General features: G+C 39.7%; 1 protein-coding gene across 1 annotated transcript in view; it reads right to left on the reverse strand.

Moving 5' to 3' along the window:
- The window catches only part of ST6GAL2 (ST6 beta-galactosamide alpha-2,6-sialyltranferase 2), an 82,747-nt gene that overhangs the window by 1,068 nt on the left and 57,484 nt on the right, over positions 1–24,195 (reverse strand). Inside the window, exon 5 of the mRNA XM_011956637.1 lies at positions 22,142–22,316. Coding sequence (XP_011812027.1) covers positions 22,142–22,316 — 175 coding nt within the window. The remainder of the gene's footprint in view (positions 1–22,141; positions 22,317–24,195) is intronic.

Genomic DNA, 24,195 nt, shown 5'->3' on the forward strand with positions numbered 1-24,195 from the left:
TTTTTGGAGACGGAGTCTCACTGTGTCACCCAGGCTGGAGTGCAGTGGCACAATCTTCGCTCACTGCAAGCTCCACCTCCCAGATTCACGCCATTCTCTTCCCTCAGCCTCCTGAGCAGCTAGGACTACAGGTGCCCACCACCACGCCTGGCTAATTTTTTGTATTTTTAGTAGAGACAGGATTTCACCGTGTTTAGCCAGGATGGTGTCAATCTCCTGACCTTGTGATCCGCCCACCTCGGCCTCTCAAAGTGCTGGGATTAGAGGCGCAAGCCACCGTGCCCGGCCTGAGTACATTTTATTCTTGATCTAGACTAATGGCTTTCTTTCTTTTCTCAACACCATCAGTGCCACTATTAACTTGAAAGTTAAAAAAAAAACAAACCATGCTTATCTGTTTTCTGAAAGGGATATCCCTTGTTATAAAAAACATAAAAGCAGCAGTTATTTTTGTTATATAGCCAATATTTATCAGAAGATGACAGTAATATTCCCTAATTAATCAACCATGTGTGCAACACAAAAATCCCATATCAGAGGAGTCCTGTATAAGGGACACTGGGAGAGAAGAGAGAAGCGGCCTAATTTTGCCGAGGGGATCCAGAAAGGCTGCCCAAAGGTGGAGAATTGTGAAGCTCAAGGGGCTGCCTGGTAGAAGGAAACAGGAGAAGGGATACTGCTCCAGAGACAGCAAGGATAGCTTGCGTAGAAGATGTCAGAGTCATGATACGGTCTCATAGTTGAGAGTAAAACACACTCTTAACAAAGAGAAGGGGATTATGCAGTTCAAATTCTATGCAGTCAAATTGCTCTCAAGAGCGATGGTCAGAACCTCAAGTTACTGGATCAATTCTTCTTGTTTTTCTCCCAGGTCCTTCTACCAGTTTCCTTCCTTCTTCCCTGGCTGCCTGGCTGCTGCCGCTCCCTTAGGTCAGGCCAAAGCATGTGATTCAGGCATTCAGGTGGCACCAATTGAGAACAAGGAAGCAGCACCCCCGAGATGCTCGGAGTGTCTGCACCCGTGGAGAAACATGAATGCAGGTGGTCAAAAGTTTGCCTCCTGATTAGTAATGACTGCTCTCAAACATTTTTTCTCCCCTGCATAAAATCATATACAAGGAATTCACATGGTGAATGGTATCTGCCCATGAAGAATTAAATTCTTTTATTTCCAGTCACTTGCCGACATGGTGAAATCCCATCTCTACTAAAAACACAAAAAACTACCTGGGCATGGTGGCATGTGCCTGTATTCTTAGGTACTTGAGAGGCTGAGGCAGGAGAATCACTTGAGCCTGGGAGGCGGAGGATGCAGTGAGCCAAGACTGCAGCACTGCACTCCAGCCTGGGCGACAGAGTGTGACTCTGTCTCAAAACAAAACAAAACAACCCACAGACAAACCTAAACAAACAAGAAAGGCTCTGGTGTGAATGTTCTCTGGTGGCTGAAGTTGTCCCAGAGCCTGTGTCTGTGGAGCTGAGGACAGCTTCATGCTTTCTAATCAGGGGCTACAGACCAAGTTGCTGTGCATTGCCCAGCGTTGGGGGCTCCCTCTCACCTGGGCATGACATCTGCTCTGCCAGCTCTGCACAAGGAACCACGTTGAAGGGGGTGGACTTCATCACGGGCATCATTAATCAATATATTTATCACAACACTTTCCTTGCACATGTCAGGTAGGTGGCTCCAAGGGTGTCTTTTGCACAAAGTCACCGTATAACCTAGCAGTGGAACTGTACCCAGAAACCGTAATTCTTTGCTACTTGGGCATTTCTATGAGCTAATAACACAATGGCATCCTTAAGGACTGGAGTCAATTGTGTTGGAGTTGTGACCTTTGCAACTCTGGTTCTTAAACTGGATGGTTTTCAAAAGCCAATCTTATACTTAGGGGAGTATGTTAGCCATGCAGTTGGTCCTCCCCATAAAGCAGTAGTCCTCAAAGTTCAGCACAGAAAAGAACGACACAGGCAGCTTGATCAAATACAGGTTCCTGGGACTTGTCTTCATTTCCAGAAATTCAGGTTTCATTGGTTTGTGCTGGGGTCCAGGAATCTGAATGTTTAACGAGCATTCCCTTTAGGTGAAAGGCCAGTTAGAGAAAAGCTCCAAACTATCACAGACCAATGCTTTTGTAAAACACCATAATGAGGAATTATGAGAAAAACGATCACCTATTTGGATGCCATGGCTATGTGAAATTGCTGTAAGGTGTCTAAATCCTTCCAGTTTCTAAAGTCATCTAGTTGCAGAGCAGTAAGACACGTTCCTGGACCAGTGCTGGTCTAGTCTCCTGCTTTAAAGAAAAGGTTGTTCTAACACACATTTTTTGAGAACCGCTGAGGAATCCCTAAGTTGTCTCATAGGCAGGAAGACATTCTGCATGTTGACAGCTAATCTAGATTTGAACTGCTACCAAATCCAAGTAACTCTGGGGAGTTTCCCTATACATCCTTGCTATCCTCTTGGACTCAAAGAGCTATCAGATGCTTGAATCTGATTGTTTTTCCAGAGAAAAATTTTACCCTTGCTGCTAGTTAACCGTTATATCTTAAATCATGTTATCTGCTAAATATACAATATAGATTTTGTCACAGACTATGCAAATAGTTATGCTTTCAATATATGTAAATAGGTACACTTTTAGTATTTTCTTATATAAGTACTCTATATTTAAAAAGAACTTCTTCAGCTTCAGAAATAGAGGGATTTGTCAGTTAGCTCATGGCAGTCCAAATTGAAAGCCAATTGATGCTATGAGAATGGGTGTTGGTCCTAAGTTTTCTGCACAGTTCTTCCTGATCTTTGCCTATTGGATACACATTTAGCAACAATGATTTCTCCATCTTGTTTTGTAGTCTCATGAACTTGTGGCTGCCTGAAACTATGAACCATGGCTTGGAGCATCCTAAAATTAAAGTAACAGTAGAATCTACCCTGAGTGTTTAAGTGGCAGCCAGCTGCAGCCACTGATATGGAATTGGTATGGAGGCATCTTCAAAAAAAATGAAAAAATTAATTTAAAACTCACTATGGAGTAAGGCGTGCGGTGGCTCACGCCTGTAATCCCAGTACTTTGGGAGGTCAAGGCAGGTGGATCACTTGAACTGAGGAGTTTGAGACCAGCCTGGTCAACATGGTGAAACCCTGTCTCTACAAAAAAAAAAAAAAAAAAAAAAAAAAATATCAGCCAGGCATGGTGGCTTGTGCCTTTGGTGCCAGCTACTCAAGAGGCTGAGGTGGTAGGATCACTTTAGCCCAGAGGCTGAGGCTGCAATGAGCCATGATTGTGCCACTGCACTCCAGCCTGAAAGAGTGACATCCTGTCAAAAACAAAACAAAACAAAACAAAACTAGTAATAAAAATAAAACTAATTGTGTTATGTGAAAGGTAGACAAAGAGATTTATGGTGTCAAAGATGTAGAATATTCTTTAATATTTTTCAGACAGCATGACCAATTCATTTAGCATATGCATACTTTGCTTTTTAATTTTCTTTAAGGCTGTTGTTACACATAAATTTGAGTTTAGATTCAGACTCTGTCATATAGTAGTGAAAATTATTAGTATTAAATTTGATTCCATCTACACATCAATTTTCCTAACAGTTAATAATAGTACTTAGCAATACACAAACACTTGAAGAATATATTTCTTCATACTTTGCAAAAAAGAACTAGGTAGATGTCAATGTTTGGACATATACAATAATAGCTCTTACATGGTTCAGAATGGGGTATGTGGGGAGTAGATACTGCAGGCAGGCAGAACGGGGACAGGATTAGGGAAGAATAGAGTCTTTAAGTGTTGTTTGAGGCCTCCTCAATTAAATTCAACATCTATGAAACTGCCTACGGTACTAATCATCAGAGATTTAGAGCACCTTTCTTTAAAAATAAAAGGAAATTAAACAAAACTAAAGATTTCACCTTTAAATTTAATGACAGGTAGAAGGCCCATGACCATTCTTAGGATGGCTTGAAGAAAGTATTCTAAACGTCATACTGAGAAAAATGTTTATGAACTACCGTCAGATCTCTTCCGCAATGCCCCAATGCTGAGCCTTGTCATTCACAAATGACTACCAACAGCACACAGCTCTCAGATGAACTCTCCGTCACCACCATTAAGGTACTGTCAGTTCCCAACACACCCTTAGGTTCAACGATTCAATAGGAAGACCCAGCATCTAGCACAGAGTTTTACTCACGACGATGGTGTATACAAAATGATACAAAGCAAAATCAGCACAAGGAAAAGGTGCACGGGGTAAAAAGTCCAGGGGACACCAGGTGCGAGCCTCAAGAATCCTCTCCCAGGGAGTGGCACAGGGACTGAATTCCCCCAGCACTGAGTTGTGACAACGGCTATGAACCAAATGTGTCTCCATCCCCCACTCACAGGTTGAGATCCCTCCTAATCCTTAATGTGATGGTGTTAGGAAGTGAGGCCTTGGGAAGTGATTAGGTCATGTGAGTGGAGCCCTCATGAATGGGATTAGTGCCTTTGTAAGAAAAGATGTTGTGGAGATGATTTCTCTCTGCAACAACACCATGTGTGGAACCAGCAAGAAGGCTCCGTCTCTGAACCACGAAGAGAGTCCACACCCAGAGCCAAAATGACCAGTGCCTGCTCTCTAACTTCTCACCTCCAGAACCATGAGACAGAACTTTCTGTTGTTTAAGACATCCAGTCTATGGTATTTGTTATAGCAGCCAGAAATAATGGAGACAGCAACACAAATGAAATGTTGCCAACCAGGGAAGCTTTTCAGAGACTCGGTACTCAGTGTTTTTATTTGAAACTGGTCATGTCAGCAGTCTCTGCCTGGCGTATACTAAAATTCCAGACTCTCGGAAGGAAAGCAAGTGTCCAGCATAAAACACATTTCTTGCATCAACAGTACACACACAGTGAACAACGCTTATCAATTGGAGGGGTGGGAACCTTCCCAAAAAATCCAAGTTCCCAGACATCAGCCAAGGGCCGGTCTTGCAAGCACGCCTTCCTGAGGATAAGCAGTCAAGCTGGCCGTGTTGTCTTTTCTGCCCCGATACCATATATGCACAAATTCAAAGTCTCACATTACTTCGTAATCATTTCCCCATGCCAGATTGATGTGGGGAATTCACATCTGGTTATGCTAAAAATGTTATTGATTCTTTTTTTATTTCCTCTCTTATGTCTGCTCAGGACTACCCAAAATGCAAGAAGAATACAAATCATCTAATAATATGCAATTCAGTAAAGGACAGCTTGTAAAAAGCATTTAAGAAACTTTTATGTTAAGTAATTTTGTTTAAGGACTACCAAAAATTAAAAACTTTAATCACTAACAAAAGTTTTACTGCTTTCAACATGAGGCTGGACTTTTTGATAGGCAGATCAAGATTTAGACACTTTTTAATGTATTTTTCCAAGCCAATCAAATGGGTGTGGGACCAGCTGTTTAGAATCTTTAAAGGGTATGAATGTTAAGTTTCTTATATGGCCAGTTTTTACAAATGAGTCCATATGAGGGATTCATTTGAAGAAAATAAGCATTAGTATTTTCTAGGCAATTATCACTCAAGAGGCATTCATTTGCTAAACTGTATGCTTTTAAATGTTGTATAATGGGCCGGGCGCGGTGGCTCAAGCCTGTAATCCCAGCACTTTGGGAGGCCGAGACGGGCGGATCACGAGGTCAGGAGATCGAGACCATCCTGGCTAACACAGTGAAACCCCATCTCTACTAAAAAATACAAGAAACTAGCCAGGCGAGGTGGCGGACGTCTGTAGTCCCAGCTACTCGGGAGGCTGAGGCGGGAGGATGGCGTAAACCTGGGAGGTGGAGCTTGCAGTGAGCTGAGATCCGGCCACTGCACTCCAGCCTGGGTGACAGAGTGAGACTCTGTCTCAAAAAAAAAAAAAAAAAGGTTGTATAATGCAAGACAATTATCAAACCAATTAAAAAGCATTTCTACTGGTCTTTATAAAATGTCATGTTATATGATTCAGCATAATAAGCGGAATGAGCACTTATTTGTTCTAAAACCTGTTTGACACATGTACAGATTATCACAAATTCTAGATGGCTGAGGTTTCCTTTATACATCTTTAATTGGCATATATAGATATATTTGATGTGTTATCAGAGTCTAGTATAATCATTTAGCATTTAGCTTAACTGTGGTTATGCCAAAACTATCTTGTTTTTCACTTGGCAGAATATTTAAAATAACATCCCAAATCATTGAGAAAAACAAAATTTTCTCCTTGATGAAAATAGCCTTTCATTAAATAGCCAAATGAGCTATGGATATAAAACAGAACATAACACAAATAACAGGAAAACTACCAGTTTAAATCAGTTCTAATAAACACTTGAACATAACTCACACATGAAGTAAATTAGCAGTTTCTAAGAGTCACCAATAGAACACTGCAGAACACTTTTCTGAATGAGGGGTGAGGGTGAAAGGCTAAGTGTATTAAATATGCCAGGCTAATAGAACTCTAGCAGCTGTTTTGTGGTTTCTCCTTAAATTCAATCATAAAATGGAAAATAATGAGAGCTACACTTGAGATTCTTGAAGAGATAAAAGTGACTTTTTAAGTGGCAGTCCTAGAAAATATTTGTAACTAAAAGATGCTTTGGAAATTTGAACCTGATGTAATTTAAGAAGACTCTACCACCCTAAACAAAATAATATAATGCAAGAATAATACTGGAAGGTCAATTTTTAGCTCATTATTTCTTGTTATCACACACTCAGGATTCATTATTTACAGGAAAATACAAAAAGTTGTTCCTAACCAACAAAATTGTGACACATTTTACACAATCCTAAGTATAGATGTTAAGTAGCTTATTATTTTGTGCTAATGTTCTGAGTTTTGGTGACATATTAAAAAATGGGATTCCAAAAACCAATATAAAATGAAAAAGAAAGAAGTTATGACATGTTTTTAAGCCTATTATTCTTGTGTACATATAAATTAGCCTGAAATTACAGTGTTTGCACCTGTAAACTTCAGAAATATTAGTTATAATATTATGAGTAGTGGTTGCATTAAAAAAAAAAAAGTCAGGATGGGGGTGTTGGTGTCTTCTGCAATAAAAAGAATTGGCAATTGTACCTTAAAAAGGAGTTCCACGTCCGTGTATATGTCAGGCGGAGCCCCTGGTACAAGGTCTGTCTGCCTGTCAGCACTCAGGCTGGGAGCCAGGGTGGGTGAGGCTGGTGCCTGCTGGTGTGCCTGGATGCCCTACTGCATGCAGATGGCAAACCCATCCAGCCATGCTTGAAGACCCCAGGTGAGATCACTCACCTATAAAAATATGTCATTACGTGGGCAAAATAGAAGCTGCAGGACTCCAAGTAAATTATTCCTTATCCTCAGTCAGGCACAGTCAAAATGACTTCATTGCACAGAATAACAAGGTAAAATCTCTAGTATCTGACTAGGGATGAAAGAGAGAAATGCTCTTCATATGTGAACAAGTAGCTCCCAATGGGCTGAGTGTAAGGAAGCTAATGAGATGGAGAAGTTGTTCCAAAGAAACGAGTCCTTATGGATCATCTAAATTACCCTGATTCATGTTACATCTTTTTAGTTTTAAAAATACATGTGCAGTCCAATAATAGGTGTATGAATTCCTTTATTGCTTCTCTAGAGAAGGAGATAGTACATGCAATCCAATCCAATGTATCTACTAGTGTACTTTCTTCTGTGAACCCACAGGACAAATATGGAGTCTAATTAGAAACTCAACTACATAATTCTTGGGAAAGCAATATATCAGCTCTTATCAATAATCACTAGAATGTCATACCCTTTGCACTGGCACTAACACTCCCGGGAATTTATCTTAAGGAAATAGTTTAAAGAAAAGCCTATATAGTCACATACTACACATAATTTGTATTAACACATAAATATAGTAATGACTTGTCAACATAATTGTTTGATAATATCAAGCACTCTGAAACAACCAGAATACTCAACAACTAACAAAGGCATACATTATGATACACCTGTTTGATGTAATTATATGATCTCTGTAATAGCAAAGAAAACAAAAGTCTATTTTCACCTTGATTATAGGTCTTAATGAAAGAACAGTCCTTTTCTGTTTGGGAAAGAGTCTTATTTGACCTGGCATAAGTTTTTAGATGACACACATTACAATAATAGCAAACAGTAAATATTAGTTATTGTGCTTAGGCACATGGTAATTCAAAGTTAAAGGTACTATCAGCATCTTCATTTTATAGATGAAGGAACTGAGGTTTAGAGATGCTAAGTAACTTGTTCAAGGTCATATAGCTATTCAGTGGTAGGGCCAAGATTTGATTCTGGTCTCTGTAGAATCTAAGGTCTTAGCCACAGTGCACACATAAAGTGACAAGCCAGGAGGGTGGCCACCCTTCTACATATGAGACCAGTTAAATCAAAGGTGAGAGTCTGTGTAAGGTGATATAAATTACAGCCTCCCATTCATTCAACTTGTTTTTTCATTCAGGGAACACCGTGCACTGGGCTGTGGTGCTTCACAGTGAGGGAGCCTCGTTCATTGCAACAATATTAAGATCTGGATGTGGTCAAGATTTGGAAGGGTATACACTAAAGTCAAGTCAGGATGGCAGTACCAGAAAGTGGGGTGGAGTTATTTGGTGTTTCAAAAAATGTGTAAACATTTAGTTATATTGTTATTTTCTTTATTTTTATAAGGACTGCAAGGTTCTAGGGGATTATTCAAAAAAGTTGCAAAGAGAAACTAATGAAGTAAGGCAGAGTCATTCTCTTCCTTAAGGTTTGGTGAAAGCTTTGGACACATACTTATGTGAGGATAAATCGTAACTCTAAACCTCCTCCACCTTACATATGTTAATAAAATGGGATTTCTTAAAAAGCTATCAGGCTTTTACTGAATTCCAAGTAATAATCTTGATACCAAAAGTCAAAACATATTTGCAAAGTTATGGTTTAAATGTTTTCAAAAATAATTATCAATAATCGATATGCAACTTTGAGTCAGGTTTCCATGATAAATTGCAGTAAAGAGTCAACTCTAATAATGATTCTTCAGAATATTTTGTTAGGTGGAGTTGCTCAGTAATAACAAAAATCTGATGTTAAAAACATAGAAAACATGATTGAAAAATATTAATTTAGAAATTTGAGAGGGCTAACTTCAGTAAACATTAGTTTTAAAACTTCAATAAAGATATAGGGAGGCAGAGCAAGATGGCCGAATAGAATCCTCCACCAATTGTCCTCCCAGCAGGAACATCAAAGTCAACAACTATCCACACAAGAAAAGCATCTTTGTAAGAACCAAAAATCAGGCGAGTGATCACAGTATCTGTTTTTAACTTCCTATCACTGAAAGGAACACTGAAGAGAGTAGGAAACTCAGTCTTACACTGCCAACACCGTGCCTCCTCCATCCACCAGCAGGGAGGAGAACCTGTGCACTTGTGGGGAAGGAAAGTGCAGTGACTGGGAGACTTTGCAATGGAACTCGGAGCTGCCCTGTTACAGCAGAAAGCAACACCGGGCAGAACTCAGCCAGCACCTATGGAGGGAGCATTTAGACCAGCCCTGGCCAAAGGCAAATCATCCATCCCAGTGGTCACAATCTGAGTTCTGGCAAGCCTCACCACCAGGGGCTAAAGTGTTTCTGTATCTTAAGTAAACTTCAATGGCAGTCTAGGCCACAAGGACTTCCGTTCCTGGGCACATCCTAGTGCTGTGCTGGGCTCAGAGCCAGTGGACCTGGAGGCATGCGACCTAGTTGAGACACAAGCTAGGGCAGCCAAGGGAGTGCTTGTACCACTCTTGCCCCAGCTCCAGGCAGCACAGGTTGCAGCTCTGGAAGAGACTCCTTCCTTCCTTGTGAGGAGAGGAGAGAGAAGAGTAAAGAGAACTCTTACAACTTGGATACTAGCTCAGCCACAGTAGGATAGGCACCAAGTAGAGTCCTGAGGCCTCCGTTCCAGGCCCTAGCTTCTGGATGACATTTCTAGACACACCTGAGCCAGAAGGGAACCTGCTTCATGGAGAGAAGGAGTCCGTCCTGGCAGGATCCATCATCTGCTGACTAAAGAGCTGTTGGGTCTTGAATAATCAGCAGTGGTACTCAGGCAGTACTCACTGGCCTTGGGTGAGACTCAAGAGCCATGTTGGCTTCAGGTGACACTCAGCGTTTTCCCAGTGGTGGTGGCTACAGAGAGGAACTCCTGCTCGAAAAAAGGAGAAGGAAGAGTAAAGGGCACTTTGTCTTGCAGCAAAGATACCAGCTTGGGCAAAGTGGGGTAGAGTACCAAGCAGGCTCTTGGGGTGCCAGATTCCAGGCCACAAGTCTCTGACTGGCAATCCAGAGAATTCATCTGGATCTTATCCAGGACCACCAAGGCAGTACCTCTACAAGTCTGCAAGGGCCAGAGTGCTACTGGGCTCAGGGTGCCCCTTAATGCAGATACAGCTGAAGTGACCAAAAACTTAGATCATAATACCATACAACTCCTTTCAAAAACCTAGAAAGCCTTCTCAAAAAGGCTGGGTACAAACAAGCCCAGACTGTGAAGACTGAAATAATACCTAACACTTGTATGCCCAGACACCAGAAAACATCCACAAGCCTCAAAATCATCCAGGAAAATGACCTCATCAAACAAATTAAATTAGGCACCAGTGACCAAACCCAGAGAGACAGACATACGTGACCTTTGAACAGAAAATGCAAAATAGCTCTTCTGAAGAAAGTCAGTGAAATTCAAGATAACAGAAGGAAGAAATTCAGAATCCTATCAGATAAATTTAACAAAGAGATTGAAATAATTAAATACAATCAGGCAGAAATTCCAGAGTTGAAAAATGCAATTGACATACCAAGGAATGCATCAGGGTCTCTTAATAGCAAAATTATTCAAGCAGAATAAAGAATTACTGAGCTTGAAGACAGGCTATTTGAAAATATATAGTCAGAAGGGGCAAAAGTAAAAAGAATAAGAAAGAATAAAGTACACCTGCAGGATCTAGAAAATAGCCTCAAAAGGACAAATCTAAGAGTTATTGATCTTAAAGAGGAGGTAGAGCAAGATATAGGGCTAGAAGGTTTATTCAAAGGGTTAATAACAGAAAACTTCCAAAACCTAGAGAAATATACCAATATTCCAGTATAAGAACACCAAGCAGATTTAACTTGAAAAAGAATACCTCAAGGAATGTAATAACCAAACTACCAAAGGTCAAGGATAAAGAAAGGATCCTAAAGGCAGCAAGAGAAAGAAAAACAAATAATAATAGCATACAATGAAACTCTAATATGTTTGGTAGCAGACTTCTCAATGGAAACCTTACAGGCCAGGAGACAGTGGCATGACATATTTAAAGTGCAGAAGGAAAAACAAATACACTTTTATCCTAGAATAGTATATCCAGCAAAAATATCCTTCAAACATAAAGGAGAAATAAAGACCTTCCAAGACACACAAAAACTGAGGGATTTCAACAAAACTAGACATATCCAACAAGAAATGCTAAAGGGAATTCTTCAATCTGAAAGAAAAGAATGTTAATGAGTAACAAGAAATCTGAAGGTACAAAACTCACTGGTAATAGTAAGTCCATAGAATATTATAATACTTAATTGTAGCCTGTAAACTATTCATATCTTGAGTAGAAAGACTGAAAAATGATAAAAAAAATACCTATAACAACTTTTCAAGACACAGACATAAAAAAAGATATAAAGAAAAACAACAAAAACTTTAAAAGTGGGAGGATGACATTAAAGTGTAGAATTTTTATTGGTTTTCTCTTTATTTATGCAATCAGTTTTGTCATCAGTTTAAAATAATGAATCGTTAAGATATTATTTGCCAACCTCACGGTAACCTCAAATTGAAAAACACGCAACAGGTACACAAAAAGTAAAAAGCAAGAAATGCAAATACCACCAGAGAAAATCACCTTCGCTAAAAGGAAGACAAGAAGGAAGGAAAGAAGGAAGAGGAGACTGCAAAAACAATCAGAAAACAACAAAATGGCAGGAATAAGTCTTTATTTATCAATAATAACACTGAATGTAAGTGGACTAAACTCTCCAATCAAAAGACACAGAGTGGCTGAATGGATAAAAAAAACAAGACCCAGTGATCTACTGCCTACAAGAAACACACTTCACCAATAAAGACACATATAGACTGAAAATAAGGAGATAGACAAAGACATTCCACGCTAATGGAACCCACTTCCCAACTAAAAGCAGGAGTAGCTACACTTGTATCAGATAAAATAGATTTCCAGCCAAAAACCTATAAAAAAAAGGACCAAGTAGGTCATTATATAATGATAAAGGGGTCAATTCAGCAAGAAGATATAACAATCGTAAATATATATTGGACCCAACACTGGAGCACCTAGAACCATAAAGCAAATATTACTAGAGCTAAAGAGAGAGACCCCAAAACAATAAAGGCTGGAGACTTTAACACCCCACTTCCAGCACTGGACAGATCATACAGACTGAAAATCAACAAAGATTAGACTTAATCTGTATCACAGACCAAATGGACCTATAATTATTTACAGGACATTTCATCCAATGGCTGCAGAATACACATTCTTTTCCTCAGCACCTGGATCATTCTCAAGGATAGACCATATGTTAGGGCACAAAACAAGTCTTAAAAAATTTGAAAAAAACTGAAATTGTATCAAGTATCTTCTCTGACCACCATGGAATAAAACTAGAATTGACAAGAGGAATTTTGGAATTAAAAAGATGAATTTTGGAAACTATATAAACACATGAAAATAAAATGGTATTCTCCTGAATGACCAATGATCCAGTGAAAAAATTTAGAAAAAAATTTTAAAGTTTCTTGAAACAAAAATGATAATGAAAACACAACATATCAAAACCTGTGAGATAAAGCAAAAGTAGTAGTGAGAGGAAAGTTTATAGCTATAAGCATCTACATAAAAAAGTAGAACAACTTCAAGGAAACAACCAAATGATATATCTTTATAAAGTAGAAAAGCAAGAGCAAACCAAAACCAAATTTAGTGGAAGAAATAATAAAGATCAAGCAAAATAAATGAAATTGAAATGAAGAAAATGATACAAAGGTCAATGGAACATAAAGTTGGCTTTTTGAAAAGATAAACAAAATTGGAAAAATCTTTAGCCAGACAAAGATAAAAAGAAAGAAGACCCAGATAAATAAAGTCAGAGATGAAAAAGGAGACATAATACAACTGATGTCACAAAAATCCAAAGGCTCATTAGAGGCTACTATGAGCAACTATACACCAATAAATTAGAAAACCTAGAAAAATGAATACATTCCTAGATGCATACAATCTAGTAAGACTGAGTTATAAAGAAATCCAAAACCTGAACAGTCTAGTAACAATTAATGAGATCAAAATTGTAATAAAGTTTCCCAGCAAAGAAAAGCCGAGGATTCAATGGCTTTATTGCTGAATTTTATGAAACATTTAAAGAAGAACTAATACCAATCTTACTCAAACCATTCTGAAAAATAAAGGAGGAGGGAATACTTCCAACCTCATTCTACAAGCCATCCTGATACTAAAACCAGACAAAGGCACATCAAAAAAGAAAACTACAGGCCAATATCTTTGACAAATATTGATTAAAAAATCCTCAATAAAATACTAGTAAATTGAATTCAACAACACATTAAAAAACCATTCATCACAACCAAGTGGGATTTATCCCTGGAATGCAAGGATGGTTCAACATACACAATCAATCAATGTGATACATTAACAAAATGAAGGACAAAAACATATCATCATTTCAACTGATGCTGAAAAAGCATTTGATAAAATTCAACATATTTCATGATAAAATCCCTTCAAAATAGTGGGAATAAAAGGAACATAATTCAACACAATAAAAGCTATATATGACAGATCCATAGCTAGTGTCATAATGAATGGAGAAAAATTGAAAACTTTTCCTCTAAGATCTGGAACATGGCAAGGATGCCCACTTTCATCACTGTTATTCAACATAGTACTGAAAGTCCTAGCTAGAGCAATCAGACAAGAGAAAGAAGTAAAGGGCATCCAAATTCAAATAGAAGCAGTCAAATGATCCTTGTTTGCAGATGACATGATCTTATATTTGGAAAAACCTAATTAGAACTGATAAACATTCAGTAAAGCTGCATACAAAATCAACATACAAAAATCAGTAGCATTTCTATATGCCAACAATGAAAAATCTGAAAAAGAGATCATGCAGGTAATCCTATTTACAATAAGTACAAATAAAATACATAGGAATTTACCAAAGAAGTGAAAGATCTCTGTAATGAAAATTATAAAACATCCATGAAAGAAGTTGAAGAGGCCACAAAAATATAGAAATATATTCCATGTTCATGGGTTGGAAGAATCAATATTGTTCACATGTCCATCTGACCCAAAGCAATCGACAGATTCAATACAATCCCTATCAAAATACCAATGACATTCTTCACAGAAACAGAAAAAACAATCTTAAAATTTATATGTAATCACAAAAGACTCATTCAATAGAATGACCCAGAATAGCCAAAACGATCCTGAGTGAAAAGAACAGAACTGGGGGAATCACATGACCTGACTTCAAATTATACTACGTTGGTACAAAAGTAATTGTGGTTTTTGCCGTTTTTGCCATGAGACGGGCGGATCACGAGGTCGGGAGATCGAGACCATCCTGGCTAACACGGTGAAACCCCGTCTCTACTAAAAAATACAAAAAATTAGCCGGGCGAGGGGGTGGGCCTGTAGTCCCAGCTACTCCGGAGGCTGAGGCAGGAGAATGGCGCGAACCCGGGAGGCGGAGCTTGCAGTGAGCTGAGATCCGGCCACTGCACTCCAGCCTGGGGGACAGAGCGAGACTCCGTCTCAAAAAAAAAAAAAAAAAGAATCTTATTAATATTGAAGTAAGCTTGTAATAAAAGCATAGTTTAATTTCATATTAGAATGTGTTTATATTGTGTCAATAATATAATTGTTCACATGTTTTGGAATTCATTTATTATAAGGAAAACAGAATCATTCTTATCTTTGATAAATTTTCTGTGTTCGTAAATTGCAAACTTCTGAAATCAGGTGTTTTTCCAACAATAAAATGACTTTTGTTGAAGAGGTTCTTAGAGTTTGCTTTCTTCAATGCTAGATAAATGTGTTCTTCAAATTTTGAAACTTACTATTCTTTCTCTTTAAGCAGAAAAGGAAGCCCTGTTATTTTCAGAAAAACAGGAAGAATTTATTTGGTTACAAACTAAGTATTTCTGTCCAAATCTGATTTCACTAGGAAATCTGATTTTCTTTTCCATAGGAAATAGTGCACAGATCTTATAGCACCAAAGAAAAAGCTTAGCCCTGCCTATGGGGTACTGGATGAATGACGATTCTGATGTCACAATATCTCCAGGTCTACTAACCAAGAAACATTCAGACTGGTGCACTGAATAGAAGATGCTTCTATACTCCTTTTCCCTTTAATATTTATTGCTTTCCTTTTCCCAGCAGAAAACACACGTGCACGCATGCACATCACACAGAGAGAGAGAGAGAGAGAGAGAGAGAGAGAGAGAGAGAGACAGAGTTCCTAATCCAATAAGGCAAGACCATGTGATGTATGAGCCATCAAAGAGACTACTGGCACTGGGCTAGGGGTTGCTAATGAAAGTGCAAAAAGCATGTTATGCTGTTTGAGAGGAAGGTGTTGGCTGAATGTGTTATTCCTTTTGGGCTGCTGTACCAAAATGCAATAAACTGGGTGGCTTATAAGTGACAATAATTTATTTTTCATAGTTTTAGGGGCCTGAAAGTCCATGAACAATATGCAGCAGATTCAATGCCTCGTGAGGGTCCACTTACTGGTTCATTGATGGCCATCTTTCTGTTGTGTCTTCACAGTGGAAGAGGCAAATGAACTGTCTGGGGTCTCTTTTACAAGGGCACCAATCCTATCCATGAGGGAAGCTCCACCTTCATGACCTAATCACCTCCCAATGGTCCCACCTGCTAATATCACCTTGAGGGTTAGAATTTCAACATACAAATTTTACAGGGAGAAACATTCAAGTCGACCACACCGAATTTCATCTGCCCAAATGTTAGTGAGAGAATGCCTTCTTGAAATCAACGAGAGTCGGAACTTCGCTTGCTTTTTACAAACTTATACCCCACTAATCAGTATATCCAAGAATCTGGGTCCCAACTTGATAGGAGCAAACAAAAATCCACTTTTGAGGAAAACATTTACAGTCCACACTGTTATGTATGTCATTTGACAATAAGTTTTAAGGACAAAACCTGAGTTCATTAGTAAAGTGAGTAAATTTTATAGTTATGTCTTCCAAAGAAACAAAAAGAGTAACTGTATTGATAATTAAAACATCCAATAATGCTGGAATAGGCCAGGCACAGTGGCTCACGCCCATAATCCCAGCATTTTGGAAGGCCAAGGTGGGCAGATCTTGAGTTCAGGAGATCGAGACCATCCTGGCTAACATGGTGAAACCCCGTCTCTACTACAAATACAAAATATTAGCCGGGCATAGTCCCAGCTAGGTGGGAGGCTGAGGCAGGAGAACTGCTTGAACCCAGGAAGCGGAGGTTTCAGTGAGCTGAGATCGCTCCACTGCACTCCAGCCTGGGCAACAGAGCGAGACTCCATCTCAAACAAACAAACAAACAAAAAGCACAGACACATCCAATACTGTTGGAATATAGGATTTAATGTTACAGAATTTCAAAAGGCAAAAATATATAAAAAGTTATATTTTTAGTAATATGTTACATTATTTTAACTAAACACAAATAAAAATAATTATCCCACTTGGGATTGAAGATTGCAATAAGTACATGATTAGTAGTTATTCAAGATTCCTGAGTCCTCCTACTGAGCCAAATGCATATCATGTTGCTGGTACATCCATCAGTAGAGAGCCTGTGGACTAGACTTCTGAAGTTCTTAAGATTCCGCAAAGCTGAAAGAATGGTTCTCAAAGTGTGGCCCCTGAACCAACAGTGTCAGTATCACTTGGGAACTTGTTTGAAATGCAAATTCTCACAATCTCCAGCTACTCAAAACTCTGGGAGTAGGCCCAGCAATCTGGTTTACAAGACTGTAACAGCCACCCTCCAAACTGACTCCATAATGACTGGTGCCTGCTATTCATGTTTTTGTGTAGTTTCGTCCCATAACAATGGTGCTGATTTGTGTAACAAAGATAATGTAGCAGATGTGTTAGCTTACGATGTCACAAAAATATTGGGCCTTCCTCCCTGCTCTTTCTCAGATCCCCTGTTCTCTGGAAGCCAGCTTCCATGTTGTGAGGATGCCCAAGTAGTGCTATGGAAAGAGGTTCATGTGGTAAGGAACTGAGGCCTCCTGCCCTCAGCTATGCAAGTGAGTCATCTTGGAAACACATTATCTAGCCTGAATCCAGACAGTTTGATTGTAACCTTAGGAGACACTGTGAGCCAGAATCATCCAACCAGTCTGTTCCCAGATTACTGACCCATGGAAGCTGTGAAAGAATAAATGCTTATTGTTCTTTTTAGAATCTAAGCTTTGCTTCACAGGAATGGTTTATTAAATGCACACAAATCTTTCGTGTGATTCTGACACATGCTAAATTTTGAAAAACATTGAGCTAAAACATTCATTCACTCACCAAGTAATTATTATTTGTATCTACTCTGTACCAGGCTAACAGCAGAAATACAATGATGGGCGAAACAGACACAGACCATTCCTTGATGCATTCTTTTCTTTTCCTTCGTTGGACTTATCATACTTTATAACGATTTTATTTACGTCTGTCCTGCAAGTTTTGGGTGGGCAGGACCCTTGCCTGGTTTCTTCACCACCAGGTTTCTGCGGCCCAGTCCTGTGTCTGGCACATAGGAAGTGTGCAATTAATATCCACTCGAGTATGACCCTTACCTTCCTTGCTTACCACCTTTTGCCTGTATGAAAGATTCAGGCCCCAGTAACGAGGCCTTGAATAGCACTAATAGCACTACATTTAAGGGGCTCAGTAACATCTCCCTGGGAATCCAACTGCCACTGGATAATCTCCATACAAAGAAATGTCTTTTGTGTTCAAAATAGTCAACTTTTTAGAGTCTCTCTCTTTCAAACATGCAGATTCCTAAGCATGTATAAAGAAAATGTATGCAGTGGATGTGTTACTCTGTTCTTGCACTGCTAGAATAAAATGCCTGAGACTGGGTAAAATATAAAGAAAAGAGATTTAATTGGCTCATAGTTCTGCAAGCTGTGCAGGAAACATAGTGCTGGCATTTGCTTCTGAGGAGGCCTCTGACTTTGGAAGGCAAAGTCAGAGTTGGCACTTCACATGTTGAAAGCAGGAGCAAGAGACAGAGTGGGCAGGAGTTGGTGCCACAACAATCTCAAATAACCAAATCTGTAGTCCCAGCTACTTGGGAGGCTGAGGTAGGAGAATCGCTTGAACCTGAGAGGCAGAGGTTGCAGTGAGCCGAGATCATGCCACTGCACTCCAGCCTGGGTGACAGAGCGAGACTCTGTCTCAAAAAAAAAAAAAAAAAAAATCAGAAAACAACCAAATCTCATGAGAACTCACTATGATGAAGACAGCACCAAGCCATGAAGGATCTGTCCGCATGATCCAAACACCTCCCACCAGGCCCAGGTGAAGTGGGGATTACAATTCAGCATGAGATCTAAGTGGGGACAAATACCCGAACTACGTCAGAGGGTTCAGAAATATAAATAATTGCATGGGAGACTATAAGGATGGACACATTAGTAAACGTTTTAGTTAAAAAATATTGGAAACCAAAAGCCCCATGAAGCCAACCACGTGTGCAGCTATGTGTATATATATGTATCTAATAAGCACATCAATAAAGGAAGTGGGGCACACTGTTTCACCACCAGGGCAGCCCCTTGTGGATCAGAACAACCAGAGGCCGGGGACACTGCCAGGGTGATCTTTTGTGATGGTGACCGTCCTGCTGACCGGTGTACCCAGGGCTGAAGATGGGACTGTGCAAACTGAAATGTTCTAATCCCTTCTAACAGCTCTTCGATGGATTCTTTCATTCAGTAGCTGACGTTAGAGGTTAGAGCACTTGGAAACAATGAGGTGCTGAGACAACAAGTTAATGCCTTCTCAACATGACCTCAGTACATGAAGGGGGCATTTGGAGAACATTTTTTGATAACAGAGGAAAAAAAAAAAAAGTCACTGATTTTTAAAATTCTCATAGCAGACAGATTGAGATGTGGGTGACATCATTTTACTGCTATTTAAGGATGTCGGATAAATTATAAAACAGATTCTGGCTCTCAGCCTATTTATGATCAAGATCAAAGACGAGGGGCAAAGACTACTGCAGTCTTGTGGGTAATCAGAAGGTGCTGGAGGTTTTCTGAGCAGAACTCATTCAAGCTTTCTCCACTGCCCATCCTTGGTGAGGGTTCTCACATGCTTCACCATGACAAGGCACAAGGGCCACAAATAAACTTAACAACACCAGACCACATCTTCTGTTGCCTCTTCTATCCTTGCCTGACCCTAACCCTTACCCACAGAACACAGCCTGCCCAGTGGGAACTGAGGGATTTCTTACTGACTTGCTGTTTTTCATTCTTTTGTGACTAGCAAAACATAACAGTGCTGTCCTTCATAACTTTCTGGGACAATGGAATTGTTCTGTCTCTGCACTATCCAATATGGTAGCCATCAGGAGCATGTGGTGACTCAGAATTTGAGATGGGGCTAGTGAGACTGAGAAACAAAAGGTTTCCTCTTATTTAGTTTGAAGTAATTGAAATGTAAGTAGCCATATTGGTCAGTACAGTGTTAGAAAATAATAATGATTATTAGTACTTCCATTTCTCATCTGTGGATATTCAGGGTCAGAGGATTAAGTAACTTGCCCAAGGTCAGCAAGCCAGCAAGCGGCCGAGGGGAATTCAAACTCAACCCATCCTGTGCCACCTCAACCTCTTGCAATGACATCAAACTGCAGCCCTTTCTTCAAGTCAAAGAAGCCTTAAAGATAATCTTCAGCTTCTGAAACTTTAAATTCTCAGTAAATAGCTTTAAAAGGAAGCTGGCTATATGTGGCATCATTTCTTTTAGCAAAAACAACATAGGAAAGTACTTTTTTTCAGTTATGACTATCTAACTTGAATTTTTTAAACCACGTGTTGATAATAAGTGTATCTGACAGGCCCCTCTAACCGTGCTTTAAAACTTTTGCTCTAATCAAATATTAGCCACATGAATTTATGAGAGGGTGAGGATATGAAAAAGACTTTATTAAACTTCTGTCACATCTTGTTATGCTGTCTAGGCATTATTCTATCCTGTTTACTATTTGCTGACAAACTAGATTATACTTTTTTTCCTAAATCAACAAGATCCTATGAAACCACACAAAAGATAAAGAATTTAGGATTTCAAAAGAGTGATTCAGAAACAAAGAGTGTCAAAGGCATGAGTTTAAAAGGAAGAGAAAAAGCTGAGCTTATGGAAAACAGTATGCAGTCATATTGTAAATTTTTTTCTTAAATTATATGTAAAATAATTCACATTATTATGATACCAAAAACCCACTCTAAAATCTGCAAGCTTCAATTCAGGATACCTGTGTGTCCTGAATTCATAACCAAACCAGTGTTATCTCCACAAGTCTTTCCTTTATTCATGGGGAACCACTGTGCAGCCCAAGAAAGGAAAAGGGTTGTAAATTCATTGAAATTGGGGAAGAGAACATTACAGTACTTTACAGACAAAACCAATATCGTTTGGTTCTTGTGTAGGTTTTCACATTGCCAAAGGGTCTAGGATATTCCTTAATATTACCGTACTCAGGTAATATCAAAGAGACAATGGGGTGATGAGCTAAAACACAGATAAAGAAATGAGGTAAAAACCAAAAACTCTGAGGACCAAAGCTTGACTGGAAGACAATGTAGGCCCAGTGTGATGCTCTTGTTACATAAAACCCATCTGTAGATGAAAGATGGTGTACTCTTCGGTTAAGAGAGCTAAATGAGATACTGGAACTAGTCTCATCAAAGCCCATACCAACTCATAATCTTGAAACACAACACACTCTCCTGTAGTCACAGATTCAGCTCCACAACCAAGCATGGCATAAGCTACGTGAACAGGCATAGGTGGTAGATTCACAATGCCACACATTGCTGGACATGCCTCCCTCACCTCCCTCAAGAGGCGGGGTCTATGCTTTCTCCCCTGGAATCAATAAGCCCTGAAATGACTCTGGCCAATAGAATTGCACCTGTGATGCTGTACCAGTCCCTAGGTGTTGTCCTTAAGAAACTGGCAGTGGCAGAGAAGAATTCAAATTCTTGAAATTCAAATTCTTGATTTCCTATGTTTTCGAACGTTCTCCCTGGGATCCATAAGCTGCCATTTAAGAAGTCCAATTACTTTCAGACTACCATGCAGGAGAGACTATGTGCAGGCACATGGTCAACTGTCCCAGCTGAGCTGGGCCTTTAGCCATCCCTGCAAAGGGACTGGAGGGATGTGGGAGTGAAGTCATCCCATAAAGCAGTGGAATACACCAGATGACCTCCATGGATGCCATATGGAACAGAAAGAACTGCCCAGCCAGGCCTGTCCTGGCCTATAAAATCATGAGAAAAATAGAACAGTTCTTTCTTTTACACCTTGAAATTTTGGAGTAGTCTGTTACACAAGTGTTTCTTTTTTCCTTAGTTAACCTACCTTTCCTCCAAAACGACCTGTTAATGGCTCTTACTGTACAGGTAGAACATGCCTAATCTGAATAACCAAAAGCTGAAATGCTCCAAAATTCAAAACTTTTTGTGTGTCCACATGGCACTCAAAGCAAAGGCTCATTGAAGCATTTTGGATGTTTGGATTAGACATTCTCAACCAGTTAAGTATCTGTGAATATTCTGAAATCTGAAAAAAATCCAAAATCAGAAACACTTCTGGTTCCAGGCATTTCAGATAAGGTATTCTCAACCCATATAACATGACTGTATATTTGTTAAATATTAGATCTCATCCTGTCTGCCCCCCACTCATTCCAATTTTTAATACAACACCTACCAATGAAACCAGAAGAAGGTGGGTTTGGCTGAATCTTCTCTTTAGTGTTCTCCTGGATAATATCCCAGAGCTGCCATATAAATTTAGGATGAAGAATGTAAAATGGCTGATTTGGGTTTCTCTGACGATGCTGAATATATGGAGTGAACAGGTTGTAATCCGGTTTTTTGTACCACTAAGGAAAAAGAAAAAAATCAATGCAGTCAAGTAGAAAGAACTAAACCGTGAAAGAAGACAGGGCATGGCTGGTTGATTCAAGGCAGAGGGGCCAGGCTGGGGCTAGAGGATGGGGAAAGATCACGACTCATTCCATTTATGGACACTTCCTCATTGGGATGAGGGGATGAGAACAAAGACAGACCAGGGTGCTAGCCCTAGCAGAGATAATGCTTTGTGCTTTAGTCAAATGAGGAAAATGGACTGGATCACGGATCAGCATACCTCTTCTGCAAAGGGCCAGATAATCAACACCTTGGGCTTTGCAGGCCATAGAGTCGGTCGTCTCTACTCAACTGTACCATTGTAGCACAGAAGCAGCCATGGACAATAAATACTGAATGGGCGTGCTGTGTTCCAATAAAACACTATTTATGAAGGCAGGTGGTGGCTAGATGTGGCCCATGGGTGTAGTTTGTTGGCCCCTGGGGACTGGATCAGTGTATTTCGAAAGTAAGTTTTCCAAATTTCATCTATAGTGACAGAAATTGTATCGTTGCTGCCTGGACCTGGGTTGGGGCTGGGAAGATTGACTAGGATGGATTGACAACAAAGGAACTCTCTAGGGTGAAGGAAATATTCCAGTTTTTCATTATGATGGTAGATACATGAGTATATAGATTTGTTATCATTCTTCAAAATGTACACTTATATTTGTTTACACAATGTATGCTATTGTATGAACAATCAATAAGGATGTTTTTCAAAAAGGAAGTTTTCAGAAGCGTCTCAGCTGTAACTATGACTTGGATTTGGAGTGGGTGGGTGGGAAGAAGCTTAGCTCATAGAACTCCCTTTAAACAGACAGCAGGGGTGTATAGTGGGTATACATTAAGATATTCCACTAATGAAATGGCACTGTCGCTTTAAAAGCTTTGAGAATGACTGGACCAGAGTATCTTTCATAAACGAAGCCCCAAGCCATGCGGCCCTGGCAAGGGAGCAAGAGGAATGTGGGGTCAGAGCGAGAGTCGCTCCTTTACCCTCCTTCCTCTTGGGGCCTGACATGGCAGCAAAGGCCTTACAGAAAGCGGACTTGCCACTGGGATTTTAGCACTGCCAGGTGGCCAGCTCTGTGCCCTGGGCTGGGCTGCTTCCAACAGAAGAAGACATAAGGTCCAACAGCCAGAAACTCTCAGTCTGTTCACAAATAACAAGAAAGCTGCAAGAGTTTAAAACCAGGCAGCCTCGGGCTGGAAAGGAAGTTGAAAAGTTCAAACACCCATCTGATGCTTGATTCTCAGTGGAGGGTACATATGAGAATCAAAGAGCCCTCTCAAAAAATATACATCGAGGCTATATATATCCTACATTTCTGGAGATGGGGCTCTCACAGATTTTGAAAAATACTCTCCAGGTGATTTTGACTTGCACGCCTGGTCAGGAATTGTAAGTAATCATACAAGGTAAATGTCCAGCCTCAATCCGCTTCTATCTTGGGAGGTTACCTCTCAAAGAAGCAAAGATCTTTCCCTGACACTCATCTTAAGAAGGTTGCATCCTCTCTGGTCTTCACTAAACAAGTCAAAGACACTCGTTTACAGAAATGACAGCATCTCTTACTAGGCTAAATACTATCCATCTTTTCCAGTCCTCATTGAAAAACAAGCATGCTGGCTTTTCATGAAAGGTTTCACCAAAAGTAGTTGGTTGCTTGTTTAGATAGGCAATGACTTACCAGAATATCCCAAATATAACCTGTTTGTGTTTTTATGGCTTGTAATAAACTTGTTTCAGCCCTATTGCATAAAATTAAGCAGATTCAGAAGCAGAAGCCAAAGAGGAACACACTCAAGAAAAGCCTGGAACATGCCCCATTTAAATAAAAATGAGCTGTG

This window comes from Colobus angolensis, unplaced genomic scaffold (genome assembly GCF_000951035.1).
Source record: "Colobus angolensis palliatus isolate OR3802 unplaced genomic scaffold, Cang.pa_1.0 Scaffold42, whole genome shotgun sequence".
NCBI lineage: Eukaryota > Metazoa > Chordata > Mammalia > Primates > Cercopithecidae > Colobus > Colobus angolensis.